The 27,242-nt window shown below is 40.3% G+C and overlaps 1 protein-coding gene across 1 annotated transcript in view; it reads right to left on the bottom strand.

The window, feature by feature from the left end:
- LOC119428461 (copine-8) overlaps positions 1–27,242 on the bottom strand; it is a 152,135-nt gene that overhangs the window by 16,862 nt on the left and 108,031 nt on the right. The window contains exons 9-14 of the mRNA XM_037696143.1: positions 25,556–25,631; positions 18,063–18,116; positions 17,893–17,954; positions 4,695–4,741; positions 2,406–2,587; positions 867–994 (exon numbers count right to left, since the gene is read on the bottom strand). Coding sequence (XP_037552071.1) covers positions 867–994; positions 2,406–2,587; positions 4,695–4,741; positions 17,893–17,954; positions 18,063–18,116; positions 25,556–25,631 — 549 coding nt within the window. The remainder of the gene's footprint in view (positions 1–866; positions 995–2,405; positions 2,588–4,694; positions 4,742–17,892; positions 17,955–18,062; positions 18,117–25,555; positions 25,632–27,242) is intronic.

Genomic DNA, 27,242 nt, shown 5'->3' with positions numbered 1-27,242 from the left:
CTCCCTACTTAGGCTGCTACCCCCGCGACCCGACCCCGGATAAGCGGAAGAAAATGGATGGATGGGCCCAAGCTCACCATTTATGTAAATAATGGTACAATGCCAAAGTGACAGCAGTGTAAAGTTTATTTAAAAAGCCTTCATAAAAACCACTAAGATATTTTTTAGATTTAAGTTGTTTTAAAACGGCAACAATCCACTTTGGTTGTAACCCAACTCAAGCCAGTTTATTAGTTTGAGAGTCTAATCAGAATTAAACTTTATTTCTACAAACTTAGATCAGTCAGTCTATAACACAAAAGGCCTTAATTGGTTATAATCATTACATTGAACATAACATGAATAAATCTAAACTATCCCTTAAAGGAGAAGATGGCAAAATTAGCAAACTGTAGCAACCTTGCCGTTGAGATTTCAGTAAATCATCATCCAGATATGTGAAGTAACCTGATGAGAAATCGCTTCAGTTCTTTTTAATTACATACTTGTATGAAATGTTTCCTAATGTTTTTTTTAAGAGAAGGCCGTCTTGATGATGTGCCTATTCGACTTCCCTGCTGTGCGGTTCGTGCTCATGTTGAAAAAACGGACAAAAACAAACATGCAATCAGCTTCTTTAAAAGAAAATAAAATCTTGTTCGTTACCTGGCAACACTTGCTTCAAAGAGCTCATTATAGAAAAACTCTGAGACACATGTTTAATGTCAGAAAGCGGTGTACGCCGTGTTCTTTCACGCGTACTCAAATAAAGTTGATTACATAAGCAATGATAGCAAATACGTAACAAAAAAAAAAAAGAAAAAGAAGTTGGTGAAATTAGATTGAAACGCACAATTATAAAGAAATGTGAGTGCGATGTGTGCTACCTGGCCACGTGGTTGATGACGGGGGAGAAGTTGGTGGGTCCATAGAGTTGAACTGACTTCAGGCTTTGGTAGTAGGCTTCCATCACACCATCAATACCGGTACAGTATGGGTTCTGGGGATTTCCATTCTGGAGAGAAACAACAAGTTGGACTAATCTGAGAGGCCTTCAGCTAGGGAATGCAGGAAGGAGTAATATCCTGATGAATGTTCAATAATCCAGGTAGAAAAATCTAAAAAAGTTAAGGAAGGAGTAATGTTTTCCTCAAAGTCGAAGCCTCCAGACTGAACCAAAGCTTGTTGCGCAAAACTTTATTCTGTCTTACATCCATCCATCCATTTCACCGCCACTTATCCATGGTTGAGTTTGGAGGCATCAAGTCCAGGAGAGAAACCCAGACATCAGTCTCTTGAGCAACACTCTCCTGGGAGATCATAAATTGTTCCCAGGCCAAAGAAGATACATAATCCCTCTAGTAAGTTCTGGGTTTGCTTAGGGGTCTCCTCCAAGTGGGACATACCCTCTAAAGCAAGGCGCCCTAATCAGATGTCTGAATCACCTCAGCTGACTCCTTGTGATGTGGAGGAGCAGCAGCTCTATTCCAAGCGCCCCCAAAATGATGGAGCTCTTCACCTTATCTGCTTCTTATCTTGTATCAGTGATCTCCGTCATGCTATGGGTGAGTTGGAACATTCATCCCTGTCCTGAGGTGAGCATTCTAACTTTCTATAGTTGAGAATGATGAGCTCAGACTTAAAGGAGCTGACTCCCGTTTCACACTATGCTGCAGTCTGCCCAAGAATACCCTGAAGGTCATAGCCTGAAGGTAGAAATAGAACCACATCTTGTGCAAAAAGCTGTCTAGACCCTGAAGTTCCCAAATCTGACAGCCTGAATCAATGGCTATGCCCTGAGATCTTGTCCATGAACACTTTATGGCACTTTTTAAAATTCTTTTGTTTCTGAAAAAGAAACCCAGTTTCAATATTAGTTTCTTTATCAAGCTTTCAACATGTGGCTTCAACATGTGGCATCAGTTAACATTCCCCAAGTATTTATAAGAATCCACAAACTCGATAGGAACATCATGCATGGATTAGATAGGATGAAGAGCAGCTGGTACCAACTTTTTGTTTGAAAACAACATCCCCTTGGTTTTATCAGCGTTTAGCACCAGTTTGAGACGGAACAATAAACAATTGTATCTCAGTATAGAGATGCAAGGAGGCATCAGGAATGTTTTGACCTACATCATTTATACAAATTGTAAAAAGAGTGTGTCCTAAAACTGAGCCTTGTGGCACACCATTAGTAACTGTTATACAGCTAGACGAAGTACCATTGTATCAAACACGTTGCCTCCGCCTTGAGAGATAGAAAACCAACGAACAATGTGATCCGAGAAAACAATATCTATAATCTATATCTGCTATCTACAATATCTACTGTATTATTGCCCAATGCCCAGTAACATCTCCCAGTTTCTTATGCGGGCCTTTGGGACAATTAGTTCCCCACCTCTGCTCTATCTTGTACCTACCAGGGCAAATTCGTGAGATATTCGTCCGTCAGGAGGGAGTTTGGCTCCAAAGCCCAGCGCAGGAAACATCTTGTCGCTGTCATAGTCCTGAATGATTTCTCCGACTGCCTTCAGCGCCATGCCGTAGGCGTTCAGCTGGTAGGGATTCATGTAGTGGAGCGAGGTGGGCTGGGCGGGGTTTCCTGTTGGGGTCAGAGGGAACATCACATGTTCAGCTAATAAAAAAATACCACCTACTGTAAATGCCACCGTAACACTTTAAATGTGAAGATTAGTCCAATGAATAAATGACTATTTTTTTTTTGTAGCACAAGATTTTTACATGATAATTTATGATCATTTACAAAAAATAAAAATATAAGCTTTATAATTGTGTGAATGTTTATACAGTATTTTCTAGCTTTTAGCTGCTCTGTTAGCTAGCCTTCTGGAAGTTTTTGCTTTAAGTAAGCCTTTTGCTACTTTTAGTTTTTAGCTACCAGTTTGCTACTTTTAGCTAAATATTTTGATACTTAAAATTTTTACTACTTTTGGTATTGGTTTAAGATTTTCTTTTAGCTTATAGCTAATTCTTCCTCTAAGCTAGTTTTTGCTCCATTAGGCTTTTACGACTTTAGATTTTAGCAAGTCTTTTAAAAATTTTAGTTTGCTTTTTGTCACTTAACTTTTAGCAAAGTTTGATGCTTTTAGTTTAGCTACCTGTAGCCAACCTTTTGCTACTTTTCACCATCCTTTTGCTAATGTTAACATGTAGCAAGTGTTTTGTTACTTTTATCACATTTTACTACTCATAATTAACTTTTTTTCTTTTCAATTATATACTGGTTTTCGCTAGCTTATTCTCTTTTGCACAGCTGCAGAAAGGAAAGCTTTGCAGAGAGTGGTGAAGGCTGCACAGAAATCTGTTGGAATCAGTCTCCCCACCATCACAGACATCTACACCTCCAGATGCAGGAAGAGGGCCACCTGCATCATGAAGGACCCCACCCACCCAGCACACACAGTTTTTGCCCCACTCCCCTCAGGAAGGAGGTTGAGGAGCATTAAGTGTAGAACCACTAGACTGAGGAACAGCTTCTACCCTGAGGCTGTTAGACTCATGAATCTCTAACTAGAATAATCACTGTGAAAAACCATATGTTGCTGCTGATCTGTTTCATGTTGCTGCTGATCTGTTTAAATGTTGATGTGTTCATGCGTGCACATCTGCTCACAGACTCATGTTCACGTTTGTGCTGATGTTCAATGTTATGTTATGAGTGCTTAGTGTATATTTAGTTGATGTTTTTCTTAGTTCATATCTTAGATGTTATTACTGTTTTTCTTATACATTTTATTGTTGGATGTAACTGGGACCTTGTGTACATAATTTCGCTCCACCACATGTACCACATGAGGTGCGAATGACAATAAAGAAACTCTGACTCTGACTTTTGAGGTTTGTTATTTTAGCTTTTAGCTAGCCCATTGATAACTTTAGCTAGCTTTGTGTCACTAACATTTAGTTCTCTGCTTCTAGCTAGAATTTTGCTGAGGTTATTTTTAGCTTCTATTTGGTTGTGTAATGTAAAATTTACACTTAATACATACTGAATTTCACTGTAGATTCTTGTCCGTTGTTGCTCTGCAGCATGAAAACATCTACTGCAGTAACTATTTGAAGTTATTAGTAGCTTAGACATTTTTTTTGCCCATCTTCGTTGCCTTAATGTTGGCTGATAAATGTCTCACTAAATGCCTCGGGTAACGTTGTGAGCTTCACTGCCTCCATCATTAGGTGGAGTTTGTTTGTTTGTTGGAGGTTAGCTCACCCTGGGTTACAATTCTGTGTGGGCGGAGCAAACTTACCGTTAGCATCATGTTAATTACGGCAAAGTCATTCAGCACATTTCTTTAATACCATTGAAATGTTCTTTAATTTGACCTAACGTGACTCATGTCAGTTCACACATGGAGCTCTGCATACGGAAATGAGGGTTTAGTGATAAAATAACAAAACTCAGGCATACTAAACCTTAAACACATTCCTACGTCCACCTCTTGAAATCTTTTACTCAATTTGATACAATTTGACCAAATTGCTGCTTTATGTTCAAGCAGAGATGGATAACACGGCTCTTAATCACGGCCATCTTTTCACGTTAGCTTTAGCTGCCAGGAGTGATGGAGAGGGCCATTAGGAAACACTTGATTTTCCATTTGCATAGATTTCAATAAACTCCTGGAACGAGCAAAGTACTGTGATTGGCACCAGGGTGTGTGCGCACGTGAAAGTGTTTAGGCGCTCACCATTGGAGGCTGTGAAATCAATGGCCACGGTGAAGTTAATCTGAGTCCTTGGAAAACAAAAAGAGAGACATACAGTGAATAATAATTTGACAGATCAAACTTTGAAAAGACTATGACAAGTAAAAAACACAGAATTGACTAAGCAGTAAAGAGATTTACAACAATCAGTCGAGGAGCTGAGATAATGTAGCTTAAAGCTAAAAAAAAAATAGACATAATTATTGGCTGCCAACAAAGGGTGAAAAGTGAGTGATAATGAGTTGCCTATGTATTTGTTACAGTGGCCATGAGGTGTAAATGAACAATATTGAAAAAACGGAATTACATTTGAAAAAATGGAATTACACTAAGGCAAAGCAGAAGTGGCTGAAGCAGAAGTGGCAGAAGCGGAAGTCGCCAAAGCGGAAGTGGCCGGGCTCACATTTGAAAAAATGGAATTACATTAAGCCAAAGCAGAAGTGGCCGAAGCAGAAGTGGCAGAAGCGGAAGTGGCCAAAGCGGAAGTGGCCAAATCACATTTGAAAAAACGGAATTACGTTGGAAAAAAATGGAATTACATAAGTCAAAGCAGAAGTTGCCAAAGCGGAAGTGGCCAGAATCACATTGGAAAAAAACTGAATTAAATTAAGCCAAACCATAAGTGTTTATTTTATTTTTTTAATTTGATTAACAACATAGAGCAACAGAGCAATGTACAGTACCAAGATACAAATACAAACTCTCGTGAAGGATGTGGGGTCCATGTACTATTTGTTCACTTGTTTTTTAAGAGTAAAAAAAAAAAAAAACTTGTTTCATTATTCATCTTCATGAGGGATAAAAAATAAATATATATATATATATATATGTTACTGAACTTGTTACTGTTCATTGTTCTGTTGTTTTATGTTGTTTAAGATTTAAAAAAGCACCACTTATTTTAATTCTGTTTTTTTTTTCCAATGTAATTCCGTTTTTTCAAATGTGAGCCCGGCCACTTCCGCTTTGGTCACTACCGCTTTGGCTTAATGCGATTCCATTTTTTTCAAATGTAATTTTGTTTTTTCAAATATGATTCCGGCCACTTCTGCTTTGGCTACTTCCGCTTTGGCTTAACGTATTCTGTTTTTTCCAAATGTAATTCGTTTTTTTTTTCAAATGTGATTCTGGCCACTTCCACTTTGACTTAATGCAATTCCATTTTTTATCAAATGTAATTCTGTTTGTTCAAATGTTGCATTTTTGTTGCGATATTTCTAATTTAATTTTGTTTTTTGAAATGTAATTCTGTTTTTTTCAAATGCTGTTCACACCTCAGGGCCACCATAGTTTGTAAATCTTTTACCAACACATTTACCCTCATGAACCACTGGATGAAGTTTAATGAAACCTTTAGAAATTAATCACTGGATGTACGTCTACAACTAAATGTTGGACTCATCTTGATTCAAGATGGCTGCCACAGCCAACTGATCTTAGCAAACACACAAATGGTTTATCAGTCAATTTTACCAATGTTGACCTAGTATTTGCTGACAGTGATGCCCAACACATATTCTAAGCACTTAGAAATTGTGCAACCACCAGACAGATTTTAATGAAACTTTGAGGAATTAATCGTTAGATGCTCATGTACAACTTATCACCATTAGCCAACATAAAACTGGTTTTAATTCAGATAAGTTCACAGATATTGAGTTAAAAATTCATTTGGTTGTAGATGATATTACAAGAGATTGTGCACCATTTTACCTTCAAAGTTTGACAAAAATGATTACAAATTTGTTATTTCTCAACATAAAATGGCCTAAATTTAAAAATGTTATAGTTCCTTGAATTAATCATCATAACTTAATGCAAACATTTTAGATGTTAGTAGCAAGCCATGCTTAAGTCACTGGGCTTCGGTTTAAGTTTGGACCAAATAGGCACCAAAGTTACTAATTATGTTTGTGTAGGAGATTTTGTGTTCAGCCTGGGTCCAACTTTTGGAACAGAATAAAAATCAATTGAGTGTTAAAAAAGCACCTGCTGTGAGAAAGCAACGAGTCTCAATCAAAACCTTCCCCAACACCTTAACCTGCACAAGCACAGTGTGGTTAAACACTTTGTCACGGAGTTTTCACACCAATCGTCCATGCTGCCACACATACGCTTCCCTTGTGCATTTTCAGAGTCAAACATCATCTTTGTCACCTGGAATGAAGCCCTGTGCAGTCCAGTGGTGACAGACAGCGAGGGCGACACATTTACAGCATTTGTCAAGACAGTTAACATCCTGCTGGGTGCTACAGCTAAAGCCAGCAAAGTGACTTTATTAACTCATTCCAAAACATGCACTTGGAGGTTTCTTACGTAGCGACTGGAAATATTAACCCCAAAATCTAACAGACGCCCTGCCGAAGTTCTACACCAACAAACAGGATGCAAAGGCCGTCCCCTACCCCCACCTGGGCCTCCGACCACATCTACATCATGCTGGTCCCTGCCTATCACCCCTTAATGGAAAGCTACAGACCAACACAGAAAGCCATCATCGTGTGGCCAAGTGATGCTGACTGTTTCCAGTGCACAGACTGGCAGGTCTTCAGGGATGGAGTTGTCTGGGAGGGGGGCTTTGAGGAGTACACATCTGCTGTCTTCAGCTACACCAGTAAGTGCAATGATGATGGTACAAAACACCGGAAACTGTGAGCTGCTTCCCAAACCAGAACCTTGGCAAAATGCAGAAGTCTGGTCTCTACGGAAAGCCAGGGATGATGGGTTCAGGTCTGGCGCTATACGGTCCCTCAGAACGGCACAGAGAGCTGACTGCAAGCATTCAGAGGGCAAAGCTACCTTTCCCCCAAAGATCCACGGAGAATGTGAAAAGGCGTCAAATGCATCACAGAGTACAGCACCACAGACTGGCAATGCCCCAGGGACGGCACCCAGCCCGACGATCTCAACAGGTTCTACGCTCGCTTCAAAGGCTGCATCACCTCTTTCAACATCAAACTCATCCCAACACCAGGTGCAAAGCCCCTCAGTGTGACTCCTGCGGAAGCGAGAATGACCGTCCAGAGAATTAACTCTTGCAAACCGCTGACCTTGATAACGGCCCTTGGCGGGAGCACATCAACTCTCTGGGGTGCTGGCAGACATAATGAACGCCTCCCTTGCATAAGCAGCCGTCTCCACCTGCCTGTAGACCGACTGCCATCCCTGTCCCTTCCCGAGTGACAGCATCTCTCACCCCAATAGTCATGAAGTGCTTTGAGAAACCGGTTTTAGTCCACGTCAAGAACACCATCAAGGTTACAGTGGACCCACACCAGTAGGCAGATCAGAAGACCTGTTCCACAAAGGAAACCATCTCCTCTGTGGTTCACACTGCTTTCACCCACGTGGACAGCAAGGAACCCTTTCAAAACTTCTGAACTACCAGTACTGCTTTTAGGAGGAGAAAGCAGAATATCAAACCAAGTTAGTATGGGTTGTAGCTTATTTACCCTTTCATTAAAAAGTTTTCGGTTTCAAGTAGGACACACAACTCTCACAGAAACACTGTTTCCGAAATACAACATTTAAGATTTTTTTTGTCTATTTGAACGCACAAAACACTATCATAATTGGATTTTTTTTATTGGGCTTTAAAAATATAGTTCCACGGCTTGCACCAAACTGTGTCATAGTTGAAAAAAAATGTTACAGTCCCATTATTAAACAGTTTGTCAGTAAAATTAGGAAAGCATCAGGAAAAATGACTTGATTGTCTCAGGGACATGCTGCAGGGACAAGTGGGTGAATTCTGCACATGTTGGCAGAGACAAACTTCAGCCGAGCTGCTTGAATTATGCATGCCCTCCTTCCTCTGCTGTCATACCTCTGTCTGTCATACAAAGTTTATGAGAACACGTCAAACTGTGCAGCAGGCAGCAAAACAAGTTAAACTGTAACAACAGGCAACTCAAACCACGACGAAGAGGAGAAAAAGCCGTTTACGTCACTGTAAAACTTCTGCAAAAACAGTTACGAGTCACAATCAATACATACAATTTCAAAGACGTCAGCAAGACAAGCAGGCAGAAAAACAGCTTTAAAAACATGGTAAATCCCTACAAACACTGTTCACGATTGAGTTATTGTCACTGGTATTGATCAACATTTCCAAACCTCGGAGGCCTGATTATTTTACTCAGCGTCACATTTGTTTCCATCAGCAGAACGTCGAGGAAAAAGTGTTTCATTTGCAGACACAAACTAAAGGAAATTTGCATTCAATGCCCGACACGACCGTTTCAATTTGCCTCGTAATGGAAGAGGCTTTTAAAATTCAGATAAGAACATGTTATACTCTGTAAAAAGGTCGACTACATGATCTGCATTAAACAGACAAGAATCTGGGCGAGACTTGAGTTTATTAGCTCTGGATGAAACAATGAGCTCATTTTCTTCTGGGTTTAGAGGGAAATACAACTTGCTACGTGCTTGTGTTACTTCCTCTATATATATATATATATATATATATATATATATATATATATATATATGTGTGTGTGTGTGTGTGTGTTTGTTTTTTCTTTTTTTAAGTTGTGGTGAAAAGTATCGTCTGTTGTGGACAGAAATAAATTGAGTTTGACATGTCGACTTGGTTTCTGCTGTTTTCTCAGCCTGACTCTTCTTCAACACTTGGAAATGTCTGACAAAATAAAAAATCATTGGGTCCGGCGGCATGGTGGTGCAGTTGGTAGAGCTGTTGCCTCTCAGCGAGAAGGTCACTGGATCAAATCCTGGCCGGGGGCCTTTCTGGATGGAGTTTGCATGTTCTCTCCGTGCATGCGTGGGTTTTCTCCGGGTACTCCGGTTTCCTCCCACAGACCAAAAACATGCATGTTAGACTGACTGGTAACTCTAAATTGTCTTTTGGTGTGAGTGAGAGAGTGTATGGTTGTCTCGTTTTGTAGTCTTGTGATGGAGTTGCGACTTGTCCCGGATGTCCCCCACCTCTTGCACATTGACTGCTGGACACCAGTGACCCCTACGACTCAAAAAAGAAGAATCAGGTAAAGATAATGGATGAATGGATGGATGGATTGGGTCTAACAGTGCATCTCACCTCAAAAAGACAAAGGGAGACATCTTGATTCTGTTGTAAAATGGCATTATTCACAAGTAAATTACATGTTTGAACATTTTAACAGCTCTCAGTTTAGTAGTAAAAATCCATTTTGTGGAATACAGAAATGTATAATGCCCTAAAATATGTTTAGAAATTGTGTTCCAAAACAAAAACCGAAAGTACAAATATTCTCAATAGCAGAGGTGCCAAATTATGAACAGTCCTAAAGATTAACACCTGAGTACGATTCAATTAAAAAAATTCATATTTAATGAATATATTACATCGATAATACACTGATTGATGGCAGGAGTTTCTGTGGATTACAATGTATGCAGATGACACTGTGACCTGCAGTGAGAGCAGGTGGAAGAGAGCCTGGAGAGATGGCGGTATACTTTGGAGAAAAGATGAATGCAAGTCAACAGAAGCAAGACAGAATCTCTGGTTCAGGAGTGGCTGGACTTGAGGAATGAAACATTTGTAGCTCATGTCCAGAAGTTAATCAGCTGATCAGGGTGAGACACCAGGAGTTTATAATATTGAACCTCGTCACAATAGTCTACTTTTCAGAGACAATGAATTTTGTTTTTTCATATTCTTCATCTTTGTTAAAATCAGGTCTCTCTTGTAAATGAGTTCCCGAGGCTCAATGGGATTAACCTGTCTAAATAAAGGTTGAATGAATTTGTAAGACAATATTATTAAAATTACAAGAAATAAAGGCTTGAAATATTTTACTCTGCGTAATGAATCTATACAATATTTGAGTTTCACTTTCTTAAGTGAGTGACAAAAAACTTTTCATGATGTTCTTATTTTTTGAAATTCTCCCTTTAGTTTCCTCAAACCCAAACACCAAAATGGAAGTCGGTACCTCACTCAAGTTATTGCGCTCACAACGTGCGCAAATGGACGAAAGGACAATATTTCCAATTCCCTCTTTTCGCTTTGCAACCGGGAACAATTAAAGGGATAATCTTTGCAAAATCAGAACCAGTTTACGGCTCACCTACTTTGATGTTTCCTAAAAATGATTTGTTTCAACCCCACCGTCAGGATCTGTTGTTAGTTTTTGTTTGTTTATTTTGTGATTTAGAGTTAAGTTTATTTAATGTGATTTTTGGGGGTGGGGTTGTGTTTTCCTCTGTATTTTTCTGTGCAATTATTCTCTCCTCTTCTGTCAGCCTGCCATGCCCACTCAGCAGCTCCCAGTCTGTATTCAGCCCAGGTGTCTATAATTCCTTATCAGTCCAGTTCAATACATTCAGTAAGTTTTGTTTTTATCCAACAGCAGAACATTACTGGCTCCTTGTGTTCCTGGTGCTGGTGAAGATTCTCAGTCATCTCAGTCACGCTCAATTAAAAAAAAAGTTGGGATGAACGAAATTGGGTTTTTGGCCAATATCCGATATGCCGATACGTTAAAACTTGTTTGGCCGATAACCGATACCAATACCGATATTTTTCCCTTAGACCTACTTACAGAGATTACATATCTTTCTCTGCTGTGGAATTAAAATACTACATTATTCTGCATGTTTTTTGTCAGTTTGGGCCTGTTATCAAATGCAGATGCCAAAAACGGGGCTGAAAATGATGCAACACTTCAACTTGGATTATGTTTAATGTCAAATTTATTCATGACATTTACTCTCTAACACAACGAAAACACCAACAGTGCAAATTTGTAAATTTTCCACAACTCTAAACTCAACCTGTTCATAAGCGACGAGTGAAAAGCACATAAGCAGTAGTGCATTAATAGATATACTTGACAGTTTCTTAAATGACAAATTAACTTAAAAAAAGAAGACTTTTACTTTGTATAACGGTGAGTTATTTTGATGGAATGGCCGATATTCAATTTTATCGCCAATATCGGCCGATACAGATACCATGCCAATAATATCGTGCATCCCTAAAAAAAAGGTATTAAAAAACAAAAACAACTGGACTTCTATTCTGTAGCTGAAGATGTTTCGCTTCCCATCCAGGAGGCTTCATCAATTCAAAAATGTCTGGAGTGTGTGGAGTTGTGTTCCTGGTATTATCCATTGTGCCTCCTTGAGCCGATCCTTGTTTATGTAAGTAGGTTTTGCCGCCACAAAAAAGTTTTGTTTTATATGAAAACAAGTTTATTTTTGAGCTCCTTGTGTCTTGTCTGCATTCTGGGTCCAAAGCGCTTGAAACCGTGACACCACTGGAGAAAAAAAAGCAGGTGTTATTCCACCAGGTGGCTGAACACATCAGTTCCTCCTCATTACAGCAACAAAATCTTCAAAGGGATCTTAATTATGCCAGATATGGGAGCAGGAGTCACTGTGGCTCTTTAATGTTTCTCTCTAAAATCAAGGATAACCCATAAAGATCAAGGACGTCAAAAGCGTAGCTACTGGATGTTTTTGGAGGACATTCCAACATAAATGAATGTATAAAAAGCGTTCCCAATAAACTGTATTATTTCCTCTGTTAACCAAGCGTCGGGGTGAAACATGTACGCACCGAGAGACCCAGAACATCAGCTGGTGTCTGATGTGACCTGATGATTCACCAGCAGATGCTGCTGGTTGGAGAGTCTCCATGTGGCAAGAGAAGAAGAAAAAAGAGAGGAGGCATGTAAACAGACTGAACCTCAGCTTTCAACACCAACCAGCAGCTAACCTCTGACGATAACCTTTACAAATGCAGCAAGCAGTTTTTTTTTTATTTAGGTCACAGTATAAGCTGTAGTTAAGGCTATGTTGTTATTGCTCTCCAAAATGAAATAAAGAATATTTGACCTGTCTAACGGTGACTTATTGGCAGTTGCATGGATGAATTTTTCCACTCCATTCTCCCCTTTTTAACCTAATCTGTTCAGTATTTTTTTTTCTCATTGATAGTTTCGCATTAAACAACAGTTGCTCCCTAAAATCTAAATTTGGTCAAAATGTGGGTTCATTTTTTTTAAAGCAGATCTGTGCATTTCCAATTCATACCTCATCGACCTGTTCTGTTATTTGTCACCTCCCCGACAAATTTTTGGGCCGAATCCCATTTTAGCTCATCCCTCTGCCTTTAGTCCTGCCCCTAAGTTTGCCCACTCAGGGGTAAGAGTGTCCCAGTCTTTGATCAGTATCAAGTGATGGCTGAAGAGGTTGAGCTAACTCTTCAAACTGAATTTTTTTAAAGGCTTTCTTTAAACTAGCGATGCACAATATTATCGGCTGGTATTGGTATCAGCTGATATTAGCGATAAAGTTAAATATCGGAAATCGGCTATTCCATCTAAATAACTCAAGTGATATAAAAGGCGCTGTTTATATATACATACACTGTATATATACGTTGATTTGGTATGACAACCCAGTGACAAGAATGCCTGCAGCGCCAGTACGTTATGACATCACGTGCACCGTTGAGTTTAGATTTGTGTGAAAATTTACAAATTAGCACTGTTCGAGTGTTGTCATTGTGTTAGAGAGTAAATGTCATGAATAAATTAGACATTAAACACAATCCACGTTGAAGTGTTGCATCATTTTCAGCCCCCTTTTTGGCATCTGTAGTATTTATGTAGTCTCTGTAAGAAGGTCTAGGAAAATTAAAAAATCGGTACTGGTATCGGATATCGGCCAAAAATCCAATATTGTGCATCCCTACTTTAAACAAAAGTCGTATAAACTATGCCTTCACAAAGTCCTGGGATCTGGATCTTTCTCAAGTCTTTTACCAGAAAGATAGCAGACCTGCTTGAAACACGTCAGCTGACTTTAATGTGAAGAGCAGCGGCTCTTCGTCAAGCTCCTCCTGTAAGACGGAGTTCCTTTAGCCAATGGAGGAAGCTCATTTCAGTTGTTTGTATCAAACTCAAACACCTAATCCAAGCTTTTTCCCAAATGACTTGTGAACCAAAACAACTGTATTAGTTATACAAAAGGCGTCAACATCAGTGTATTAGCTGATAGATAGGAGAAACAGCTTCACAGTGCACCAGTGGTCAGCCACAACCTAAACCCTACTTTTAAATGATAGGGGTGTTGAACCATGAAACACACCACAGTATTACAATTTAGACAACCATTTTAATGGATCTCACAATTCTTATCTTTGTATGAAGAAACTGTGTAGAGGTAAAGAAAAAAACAAAAACAAAACTGATACGTCAATTAGGATGATTATTTGACATTTTTGCGCTTAAAACTACAATGTACTTTCCTTAAGAGGGGTGCTTTCGTGGACTCATTCTTTCGTGGGTTTTCAACGCAAGATTGTACATGACACACAATTGGCTGATTGATGGAAGGCATCCAACCAGAGTGTTTTGCTGAGGGGCGGACTGGCCATCACGAGCACCGGGACATTTCCCGGTGGCCTGGCCCGCTCAGTAATCGCCGAGGGGTCCCCTGCTTTCGCTTTTTGAGGCTGTCTGTCACAGCAGAGCAGAGTCACAGCAGAGCAGAGACAGGTGGGTGCGCAACTTGTTGTGTGTCACTGCTCCGCTGTGATAGCCTCAGTAAAAGAAAGGAGGGGGCGAGGGTGGGGTCTGTCTTTTCCCATTGCTACTGCTCAGGGAACTTCACTGAGGTGGACCTGAGTGAGCAGAATGGATTGTTTATTTAAAATAATCAAACCGAGCCTTTGGTCCAACCCCTCTCGATGGGGCTGTCCCGGTGTCACGGTGCTCCTGATGGCCAGTCCGCACTGGAGATTGGCTCAGTAACCGTAGCATCAGTCTGTCTGCTATCTTTCACTGTGCTCTTTTAGGGTGTTTAGAGAGTTTAGAACATTGTTAAGAACATTGCAAGAGTGTGTGAAGGGTTTATAAAGCCTTACTATATATATATAAATACTAAAATAAATGGTAAATGGACTGTACTTATAAAGCACCTTTCTATCTTATCAAGATACTCAAAGAGCTTTACACTACAATCTGTGCCCTCATTTACCCATTCATACAGCACTCTAATAGATCTATACAAAGAATAATCAGAGCTTTATCACATTCATACCCTAATGGGACACACATCGGAGGCAATGAGGCGTTCAGTGTCTTGCCCAGGGACACCTCAGCATGTGACTACTGGTGGAATTGAACCCCCAACTCTCGTACTGGCAGACAACTACTCTAACCACTCAGCCACAGCCACCCCAAATAAATATAATGTCCATACTTCACGGATTTTCGCCTATAACGGGGGTGTCTGGAACATAACCCCCGCAATAAGAGAGGGACTACTGTATCAGCAACCCCTATAGGAAGCTGACCTGAATATTATGCTAACTTATTGAAGATCATATTCACAAGTGACGATAAGTCTTTAATTTATATCATCAAAAGTCTTACATTATTACCCAAATACATGGGAAATGTAACTTTTAGACAGTTAAACAGGGATAGAGTTACATTGCAACTGTAGCCGTGGTTAAAAATGAACTTAATCACTAAATCCTATGCGATCACTGTCAAACACCCCCCCCCCCCCCAATTATCTAGTGGTAGTAATGTGTATGAATACTGAGCAATATAATTATGAGCCAAAAGCACTTTTGGCTTTATAGCTCAGCCATTAGCTACCATAATTTCTAAAGATTGGCATCAGCCATTTACAAACTCTTTTCTGTCCAAAACCCACTCAGCAGCTCTACACGCTCAGAAAGTAGAAGAAGCATCTACACCTGTATCATGTCTAATTAGCCTAAACTCTAAAACTGGCAGATTTATTGTTTCCCGTTGAGCTGTAAAGCAGATCCCACAAAGTCAAACGGCTTGGTTCCTTTCAAAGCATTGTATTTTCCTCCCAATCTTCGTCTTGACTTTCAGTGTCTGCTCTTTTAACTAATGATAGCCTCTCAGAATGACGATGGTACCAGCAGTGTTCCCTCCTGCCTCTATTCTGGTTTCAATACTAAATTCACAAACCAAAGAGAGGCGAACAATATCTGTCAATCCGAGTGACAGGGCTGCCTTCAAAGACACCGCTCAAAATGAAAGATATCCGCAACAATTCATAATTTTATCGCCATTCCCCACAAAATGAGGCTCCCTTTGTCCAGATTCATGGGTAGTGCTAATGCTTTATTCAAGAGAGAAGAAAAGAAGGGGAGCCGCACAGATCTGGATTGACATGGAGCTGTCTTGAATCAGTCATTTATGCTAATCCTACAAGCAGAACATGCTCCTAATTAGGTCCAAATGAGCAATTAGCTGATTGGTTTGAAACTGCAAAAGAGAGCTGTCAATCAGGAGACAAAAAAACATGGTGGAGAGGAGAGATAAACCTGACGGGTTAGAAGCAGATGAGAGGAAAAATACCTGAGAGGACATCAGATCAAGAGGCACAAAAGACTTCAAAGATGTTTGTGTGCTTTTGGGAATAGGGGTGTTTTGGTTTTTATGTGCGAGTGTACATATTGGTGACTGTCCACAAATGCACCGTCTGGCCAATCATGCAATTGAAGCGACTGCGACAGAACCATAACAGTCCATTTAGGTTTCAGACAGTGAAACGGCATTTGGCGTTTAATTTACCCCACAGAAGTACGCAAGAGCATCCAGCTGACAATCAGCCACAAAAAAAAAGGAGACGAAAAACTAAACACGAGTCTCTGCAACAGCAATTTAAAGTGAAACCAGTTTGTAGCTGGGAATGTGTTTGATGAAGGGATTTCTTCGTTTGTAGACAGCGACAGTAAACGTATGTGAGGATATTCAGTCAAACTAGAAGGGCTTGGCATAAAAAATATCCCACATGATGGCAGATTGTTGTGTTGCCTTGTGCCAAGTCCTCTCAGTATCTCTATCATTTATCGGCATCGCATCAACTATATGTGAAGGGGACGTGCCCCTCTCACATTTAAAAAAATCTTCATTTGGACACCACCACCACACACATTTACCATGAAATATTAGTTCATCCAGCGCTGTTTCTATTTCTTTGTGAATGAATCCATTCCACTTGATTAATAGGAGAATACTCAAACCACTAAAAGTTCACTCCGGGTTTTCCAGGTTACCTACAACAACTCACCACACAGCATGAAGTGTTTCTCTGACGTCACTTGGCATTACAGGGTGCTCATCTCTGAGGGGTTTTTTTGTCAACGGGGTGGGGAGAGGAGGGTGAGACACCTCTGTGTTGCACGATAGCTTAGCACTACGTTAGTGCCGCCAGTTGTTGACCTGGATAGAGGGTTAGGATGCGTGAGAGAAGCGGAGCGCTACGTATGTAGCATCTTAGCTAACGCATCTGTATTGAGCGCCGCTAGCTTATGAACTTTGTTAGCACTACGTTAGTGCCAGCAATTGTCGACCAAGGGGGTAGGACATGTGAGAGAAGCAGAGTGTGCTCTATTCACACAAGGAGAGATGTTGGTCAGACTACTTCTCGTTGCTCTCTAAAATAGTTACTGAATCAAGTGTTTACTTGTATAGGTAAATGTAGACGTTTAGCAACCTGTTAAAATAGAGCAGAATGCAGGAAATGACTACTTTTTTCAAAATCTTCCTGTGGCAGGACCCCAGATCCCTCCACCAGTGTGTCCTCCACACTTTATAAATGCTTCTGATGCCAGTGCTATCATTATTGATATACAATCCTCTCAAGTGAGAAAATAAACATAAAAAAATAAAAAAGCAACATGTTTTCATTTATGAGTTTGTGGCAAAAACATGAAACATTTCTCGCAAATGGCAAGTGAATTTTCCACACCACCCGAATTAAAAAAAACAACAAAAACAATCACAAGTGCAGCTCAGACACAAAAATACCGGGATCCTGTTTTTTTGTTGTTGTTTTTTCAAGTTGCAGCCACATGCACGCATTCTCCCTTGACAGCCTCCTCCCTCTGTGACTCTTATGAAGGCAGTGTGTAGGCGAGCGTTCACGCCACGCCTGGCTGCACACGGTCAACCCTCCTGCACGAGTACACGAAGGCACACGGGGGCTTGGCACAATAAATGATTACACACCAGGACGGAGACAGACTTCAGCATCAGAGCTCTGGATGTGACTTCAGGTCAGCCCATCTGTCAGTTTCTAACCGTCCGCCCCGTCATATACTGCCGCCCTCTCACATGCAAATGTGCACCAAGCCAGTGACAGGAGTCGCCGTCTGCACGGCTAACCGACTCACCCTCCTTTGATGTAGTCCAGAAAGGTGACTTCAACGTCCACGAGGAACGACAGCAGCGTCACCTGCGAGCAAACAGGCAACAATCTGATCAGTGCTGATTGGTAAAAATCATGTAATTTACTTTAAACTGGATCAAAACGACCGCACATCCAACACGTTTTCTGCCTTACCGTCCCAGAGTTTAGGTAGTTTTTCTTCTTTCCTTTCTTCTTTGGATTTATCACCTAAAAACAGAACAATTTTATTTTAGAGGAGTTTCACTAATTGTGTTCATTCGTTCGTTAACGACGCAGCTATCATGTTGCCTCCCTGCTTTTTTAGTGCAACGTTGAAGGAACGGAGACATTGCAGATATAATATCTCCAGTATGGTTCCACTGGTCTCCTGCAGGTTTTATCACATCCTGCTGGTTTAAAGACGTAGCAACATGCTGCGATGTATTCTTGTAAAGCGGTTCAAGTTCAGTGGTGTTTTTGCTTTTTTGGAGGCTTCTTTAAAACTGAAATATTGAAAACAGGGAGTGGTGGTGCAGAGGTTAGAGAAGGTAGTGATCGGAAGATCGTTGGTTCATCTCCCGGTGCCGACAACGTCAAAATGTAGGTGGGATAGGTGAAGCACCCACACCTGCCTCGACTCTCATTTGTCCTACTCTGGGCCCTTGAGCAAGGCCCTGAACCCCCACCATCTGCTCCCCTGGGCACCCTAGATGGCAGCTCTCTGCTCCACACAGAGGGCTGTGGTAGCTCAGTGGTCTGTGGTTGTGTCAAGGGCATCTGGAATAAAAATAATTGCCAAGTCTTCATGTGACTTAGTTCGCTGTGGAGACCCCTGAAGAAAGGAGCAGATGAAAGAAGAAGGAAAAAAGGCTTCTTGAAAACTGCTTTATGTAACTAGAGCCGTGGAGTCATGCTTAAAGCCCTCGAGCCAGGATAATTGGTAAGAGGTGCAGTTTTACTCTGCATTTGGTATTTTTGGGCCACTTCAAAGGCAGAAACAGGCTGAACACACAAAAACAGATCAGCTGTTTAAACAGGCAACTTTGTTTTTAGCAAGATCACACGTCCTGCAGAAAACTGTGTTTAATGACCAATTAAAATGTTCATGTTTGCCCCTTGTGGCTCGTTTTTCTACACAACCCCCGACATTAATGTTTGTCCCGTTGGCATTTTGATCCCACGTTCCATCTGTGTTGGAGAACTGATGCTGCTGCCACTCCATTTTCTATTTGACTGAAATTCTTTTAGAGTGGGTCAAAACGTGAAGAAATTACTGTTGAGTCTAGTGGCGCACAAACGATGTACGCTCCCGATACCTTCTGGTTGAGTATATGTGTTGAAGGGTTTGAAAATTAACGCGTGCCGTGATCAGGTTTGTGTCATAACCCAACTTCTCGTTTGGTTTTCCCCACACTACGTTGCTGCAGCACCTTCTAGGTCCAGTTCTTCCATGAGCCGATGTTCATGTCTGAACGTCGGCCTCTAGCCGTGGTCTCACCCAGCATCTTCTTGCTGGTGCATTCAAGGACGAATGGGAGGAGGGGATTTCCAATTCCCTCTTCACTCCATGATGGGGGACAAAAAAAGCATTTTTGATGGAAGGATGTTTACCACATTTAAAGTGGATAAAACCAGTGGTGTAGTCTACATTTTTATAGTGGGTATAATAAACCAAAGTACACTGGTTAGTACAATGTAATTTTTATGTGCCTGTGGCACATTGGCCTTATTATTTTGTCCCTTTGGACAGGTTTTGGGTTGGCTAATCACCCTTTGATTGTTTTGAGCTGTGGCCTTTTCCACCCGCCCATAAATAGACTGGTTTCAGGGAGCTTGCCCTCCAGGTTCCCTGTTTTTTGAACCTCTCATAGTCCCACATTTTTGGACCTCTCAGCCGCTCTCTATTTGGGCCTCCTTGTTTGGACTTTTTTTTTTTTTGGATGCCCTGGGTTTTCTGGGGCCTTTATTTTTTTTGTCCTGATCTTGTAGTAGTGGCCTGCAGCCTCAGCCAAAGGTATTTTTTTGGGTAACTTGTTTGTATGTTGTTGCTTTTTGTAGTACTTTTGGCCTGGTGGGACCAGTTGTTCTGTTTTTTCTTTACTATAGGTTTTTTGTTGTTGTAGTTTTTAGTCTGGTACCCAGTTGCTTGGACGGCCCTGTATAGAGATGCCCCGCTGTGATACCTTTTTGTTCTGTTTGACCGGCTCACCAGGTCCTCCATTAAGTTGTTACTTTGGGTTTTTGTGTCTTTTTGGTGGACGCGGGAATTTGGGGTTCCTCGTCCCCCCCCCCCCCCCCCCCCCACAGGAAGCTGTTTTATTTTATTTTTATAAATTGAATATTGAACCCTCAAGTTTGAGTCTCGCGTCCTCCTTTTAATGCGTTATGTTCATGGTGGCCGTAACAGTAATCATCAATTTATTTTGATTTCTAAGCGTATTGAACATTTCCAAATTTTTCTGATGGTTATATTTGAATAAATGAGCAAGAAACTTTGTACAACAGTTGGTTTTGTATTAAAAACATGTTATAGAATGTATACAACAGTATCAAAGCAAAGCGCTGCATACTGATGGATTGTTACGGAAGCGTTTAACTACTGTTTAATGTATCAATGACACGTGCCTAATTATATGGCATGCATCATTGGGCACTTTTAAGTGGGTATAAGGAAATTCTTTAGCTTTTCTAGTGGGTATACTCTGAATACCCATGTATCGTGTAGACTACACCACTGGATAAAACCCCTATAATAATAAGTGCTATATTTGTCATCACTGTATGTTCCTACACAATGACAAAATTAGTTCTCTGCATTTAACCCATCACACCTGGGATACAACCAGGTGGAGCAGTGGGAAGCTAAGTAAGCACCCAGAGAACAATTAGGGATTAGGCGTCCTGCTCAAGGACAGCACAACATGTGGGCATGGCGGGGAATCAAACCGCGACTTTCTGGTCCCAAGTCGGCTGCTCTTCCTCTACACCATCTCGGCCCCTGAAGAATGAGATCCCACCGAGACAGAACAAATATAAAACAAGCTGGAGGTTGATTTCACTTTAAAATCTAATGTTTCTTCAGATTCATTGTCAGACTTAATAAATAAACGATTATTCTTCCGCTAAGGAGGAAAATCCAGTGTGGTGAAAAGTAATTAAACTATTAAAAATGGCACGCTTGTAACCAACTGGGAATGACGTATGAAGCATAAGGAGGTCAGGGTTTAGAGGATAAATAGAAATATAAAGATAAAAGTCTTCTACTTCTCATTTTGCTTCATATGTTATTTAAAAACACCACTGCTTTCATCCGTCGCCCTTCATTTATGTCATGTTTCGTAACAACCAGGGCTGAGTAACACATCCTGTGATAAAGAAACCAGACAGAAACTCCTTCTGAATCTCAAACGCAGGATGTGTTCCCATTAAACCGTGTCAAGGTTAAACGGAATATCAGGGCTTCCAGAAAAAAAAAAACAGATAAATGTGTGGAGTTTTGCATTTCTCCTTGGTTTACTCTGAGCAGGTAGCCATGAGGCACGTTTGTCCTTGGAGGTGAACTGAAATGTGACTGTAACACACAAAATCACTCCAAGCGCAGTTGTAGGTGCAAACGAATCGTCTCCTTTAAGCTCAGACTGATGATTAAAGAAAAAAAACGGGGGTCGCACAAAAGGGCGGACGAGAAAATTACAAAATTACTAAGTGTGCACGTGTGTGTGCTTATTAGAAACAGCGGTTTTAAACCGCCTTCCCGTGTGTGCCCCCCCTCTCCGTGTAGCACTCTAGAAGTGTTCGCTCTTCCTGAAAGACAATAAGCCGCTGATCCATTATAAAGTCAATATGCGTCAATAAAACAGATCGTTTAGAAGATTCACGTCTGGAAATGTCCAAAACATAAAATATGAATTAGTTGCTGCTGTTTTTTTTCTTTCGGCTGCTCCCTTCACCACAGCAAATCAAGTCGCACGAAGACTTGGAGATTGTTTTTAAACCGGATGTCCTTCCTGACGCAACCACAGCCCTCTGTGTGGAGCAGAGGGGTTTCCAGGGGAGTGGAGGTCGCTGTGGGTGCTTCACTTTCCACCCACATTTTTTTGACGTTGTCTGTCCGGGGAGTTGAATCGACAACCTTCCGATCACAGGCACACCATCTCTAACCTCTGTGCCACTACTCCCCCGTCTATATTTACGTTATAACGATGTAATATTTTACAATATCGGTTTCATGTGTTGATTTCACTCAGCTAAAGATAAATTAAATCAAAACCTAGAAAATTCTGAATAATCAAGGAAACAGTGTAACGAAGAGAGAGAACAGAGATAAAAACTAAATAAAAGCTGCTTCGTGTTTCTCAACGTTGGTCACCATGCGTCTTCTTCAGGGGCTCAAGTCTGGGCAGGTCGACCAGCGGCGCCTTCCTTTTGATGGGGTACCAATGTTGGGGGCAGCTTCACTGAAAACCTATTGAAATTCAATGGTGGCGCCTAAACCAGTGCTTCTCAATTATTTTCTGTTACGCTAAACATTTTGCACCCCCCCAGCTCTCCGCCGCGACTGTAAATATTATAATTTATCTATAAAATTGTTATAAGTACACCTCTACATAACATTGTATCCTTATTAACATTAAATTAAATAAATAAAGAAATATAGATCAACTTACAACAAAGATCATTAACATTGTTTTATAGTCTGTAACAGAAAAGACTTAAAGTGCATCAATTTGCCTGAAATTAAAAAAAAATCTATCCTTATTTTAACTGTAAACATTTTTGACCATTTGATACTGAAAAATCTAATTAAATACAATCAATAAATAAATTCAAATTGATCAGCAACATTGTAAGTCAGGAGAGTTATATAAAACACTTTGACCTACAAAACAAAAATGAATAAAACAATTTGTGCTGTTTTTTTTTTTTTAATTAAAATGAGGAAGTCATGGATCAATGGCTACAATGAGCACGTTTTGCAGTGCACAGCTGTTTGAAGCAAAGTTTGAAACATGATCTATGCAGCTCTCAGCTCCTGCTCAATGTTTAGCTGGACCTGGACCTGGACTTGGTCTCAGTGCAGAAGAGAAGTTGCAAAGAGCGCAGAGCGAGCGGGCTGGGTGTGTGTGTGTCCTTGTTTATGCTACTTTGTGAGGCCCATTTTTCCAACTTATACTGCATTGTGAGGACCAACTGCTCCTTATGGGGCCCAAAGCCCGGGCCCCATAAGAAGAAGTCCCGTTGGTGGGTTAGGGGCTAGGTTTAGGACTAAGGTGTGAATTGAGGATGTGTTAGGTTTAGGGTTAGGTATGTACTGGTAATGGTTAGGTTAAGGATAAAGGTCATGGTTAGGCTATAGAAATGAATGAAAAATGAATGGAAGTCAATGCAAAGGCCCCATAAAGATAGCAAAACAAACCTGTGTGTGTGTGTGTGTGTGTGTGTGTGTCCAGGGGAACGCGCTCACAAGAGAAGAACCTGACAAGTTGTTTAATGACATAAAATATATTTTGTTAGCAAAGAATAGAGTCCTAACATTTATTAAACATCACTTCTGTATTTAAAAAAAACCCATCAAAATTGTGCTTTGACAAAGTAAAAACCAAACAAAAAAAAATGTTAAAGAGGAAGAGGAAGAGCAGGTAAGGCGCGCTGCAGCGACACAGTTCAAGCACGACTCCCCAAACGACAAGTCGGACATATTTGTTCATAACTTTATTATTATTAAGACTGAGAGTTGCCGGATTTTAGCAAACAGTTGCTGAACGCACCCTGACAAAATGAGAATGGTGCAAAAAAAAAAAAACTAATCCCTGCTGCAAATTGTTTGAGATCACATGCGCCCCCCTGGCATTGCTCCGGGCCCCCCCAGGGGGGCGCGCCCCACTATTTGAGAAGGACTGACCTAAACCAAAAGCCTGAACAGAAATTCAGGAGATTTGTTGTGTTGACGTCATACATCGGACTAATCTGATTGTCAGGTCAACTTTAGGTTTTTTTTTAACTTCCAGTTGATATAACTTATTAAGAAAAGCTCTCACTAGTCAACTTGTCCTCTCTCTAAATTTAAATTTATGTGTTGACATTGGTTTTGAACCGGTTTTTATTATTCGAGGGGACAAGGTTTTAAGATTTATTGTAAATATAATATATATTACTCATTATTGATCAAAACACTGCTGGTTTTAATGCTTATGAGGTTCTACTAATCCTAAATAGGTAGGGGGAAATGAAAAATGTGCACCAAGCAAAAGCTCGGGACTTAAGAGGATAAAAGTGTTTGGTCAAGGGGGCTTGAGTTTAGTGACTTTAATTCTTTTAATTACTCGTCGCTTTGTTGTTTTGGATAGAAACAACTCAACCGTAAGATGGAAGCCATTGACGAGAATCGTAGGCCACTTGCGGCTTCTGGGACTCGCCAGCATGTTGGGGTCGAACTTGGAGGAAGTTAATAAGCACGGAGCAGCGGAAAGCTCACGAATCTGTCCATTTTGGATCATGGAAAGTACCAGCAGAACTCGAGGCTGACGAGAAAAAGCAGTCTGCCTGCACACAAACAACTGTGGCTTATCTGAATCCGGCCTCCCCGTGCAGCCTTGAAGCATGCGTCCACACAGACCCACAAGAACTTCTGTGAACGCTTATCAGAGCTGTACCGGCTGACACCAACGTCTTATCAGGACTACGGCGCTATCTGGAAGTGCTTCATGGACAAATCTCACAGTCTTTTCGTCAATCGCATATGTAATGTGTCGATAAATGCTTGCTGGTGCAGTTTTTTGATGTCTTAAATCGTGTGATAAGGACAAGGTGTGAAGAGATCTTTTTTTAATACCACCACCCTTTCCTCGTGGTCTTTCCCGTTTTTCTTTCTAAGGAATAAGGGCCGCGCTCCTAGGAGCTGCAGCCATGTGCACTCCGCCCATCTGTCAGTCGACTGTACGGATTATAATCTTGTTGTTCTTCGGTGCAATGATAATAAAGCTCATTCTTATTCTGATTCTGAAACCAACGTTGCGGACGTTTCGGGCGGCCATGCCACGACGATCCCGCCCACATCGAGTTAAATGAAAAACCAAGACCGTTAAAACCCGAGTCGCAGTGACAGTACAATGGAAATCACTTCCGTGTCTCACTACAACTGCCAGGTTAATGAGAGACAGAGAAAAAAAAAACAGACTGAAAATTAAACCTCAAACCGTCTCTGTAAAAACTACAAGTCCGATCTTAAATATTCTTGAATTGGAGTGGAAGAAGACTGATGGTTCCTGAAATCCCCTGATGTAAACATAAGATCAATTGTTGACTGGTAAGAAGGGGATTTTGATGCTTATGCACCAAAATACACAAACTTTGTTGTTCTGCTGTATATCTTCTTATAGAATTGAACATCATCTTAAAATGGACGATTTCTGTTATTTTACCGGTGCTTTTTAACAATATAACAAGTGTCACAAATGACATTTTAAAACATGTTTTTCTCAATTCAGTGGAGCACAATTAAAAAAAAAAGTAGCTTTGTTGTAATAATATTTAATTATTGAGGCAACATAAATAAATGAAAATGTATTTGCAGTCCAGCGTGGGACCCACTAACCTTTACAAGGTTCTGGATGAAGGCCTCGCTTTGAAATGGATACTTTCAGTCCTGCACATGCACACGCACTCACCTCGTACATGTTGAACTGGCTCTGTCCTCTGGAGAGCTCTCTGTAGCTGGTGCTGAACTCTCCGATAAAGTCGTGACTACGCAGAAGGGTACGAAAAGAAAAGAACAGAAAATATTGATGCAGGAATGATTTTACAGCAAACTCATTTGAGTCCCAAACCACTCGTTCGCTCTGGGCCCCTCGTGGAAAACATCGCAGCAGTTCTCAGCGTTTTCGGTCAGATTCTGACAACCCAAATTTTAAAGAGCAGAAAAAATAAATCCTTCCCGATTCACTAAAAACAACAAACTTTTTGCAGCAGCAAGAATCCAGATTCAAGATAAAGTGATCCTCTCGGCTCTTTAATTTGCTGAAAACACAGACTGTAGGTAATTAGTAGCCGCCTGGGTCGGTTTAACGCAACAGAATGATGACACGTTAAATTTAAATACAACTAGAGGAACTGCATTTCCTGCAAAGAAGCAGTGTGAACGCTTATTGCAGAAGAACTTGCTGAAAAACAGCTGAAATTAGCTAAAAATATGCTGAAATGTAGCTAAAATGGAAGAACAAGCCTAAATTAGCAGAAGAAAGCAGAAAGAACATATATTTGCTGAACTAAGTTTAAATAAGCAGAAATGAGCACAAAAATAAGGAAATTAGCTTAAAAAAAAGAGCTGAAATGAGCAAAAAAATGGCTGAAAAGTAGCTGAAAGGCAGAAAAAGGCAGAAAGAAGCTTAAGCTACCAGTAGGAAGTGTAAAGAGCTGAAATGAGCTAAAAAATGTAGAATTAGCTGGAAAAGCTAAAATTAGCATAAAACAGCTTAATAGTAGCTAAAATAGCAGAACTAGCTGAAATTAGCATAATTAGGCTAAAACAAGCATAACCAGCTGAAATGAAGAGAAAGAAGTTAATTTCACTGACAGCAGCCGAAATTACCACAAAAATCTTGAAATGATCAGAAAACAGCTGAAATTAGCTAAATAAAATTTCAAAAAGCTAACTGAAAAGGTAGAACAAGCTGAAATAAGCAGAAGAAAGCAGAAAGAACATTTTTGCGCAATTACGTTGAAAAAAGCAGAAATGAACACAGAAAAGTGGAAATTATCAGAAAAAAGCTGAAATTTTCAGCAACAAAAACAAAAACTGGGAAAAGAAAGCTTTAAAAAAAGCAGAAAGAAGCTTAAATTACCTAAATGAAATGGAGAGAGCACATTTTTTTCTGAATTAGGCTGAAAAAAGTTGAAATGGGTGCAAAGACAAGTGGGATTAGCAGAAAACTAATATTAGAATAAAACCAAGTAAATAGTAGCTGAAATAGTAGAAAAAGCTGAAACGTTCAGAAATAAGCTGAAAGGAGCATACCAAGCTGAAATTAGCAGAAATAAGTTAGAAGAAGCACAAAAATCTTGTAGTTCACAGAAAGAATCTGAAAGGAGCACAAAACCACTGAAAAAACAGCTGAAAGTAGCTAAAAAAAGATTAAATTTTGAAAGAAGCTGAAACAGAACAAAATGTGAAAGGAGCAGTAAAAGGTTGTAAACAGATCCGAAGATTTCAAGGATGTAAAATGAGCTCAACTCATTTTTTATGAGGAAAAAACATCAAAAAAAGCTAAATATTTGAAAAAGTTAAAGTTGAACTAATATCAAAAGTCACAGCAGGATTGTCCTGAAAGAGCTGAACGTTTTGATTTATGATTTGTT

This window comes from Nematolebias whitei, chromosome 22 (assembly GCF_014905685.2).
Source record: "Nematolebias whitei isolate Nwh7 chromosome 22, NemWhi1, whole genome shotgun sequence".
In the NCBI taxonomy this organism is placed as follows: domain Eukaryota; kingdom Metazoa; phylum Chordata; class Actinopteri; order Cyprinodontiformes; family Rivulidae; genus Nematolebias; species Nematolebias whitei.
The sequence above is the reverse complement of the archived record's forward strand: the minus strand, read 5'-3'. Positions and strand labels throughout refer to the sequence as shown.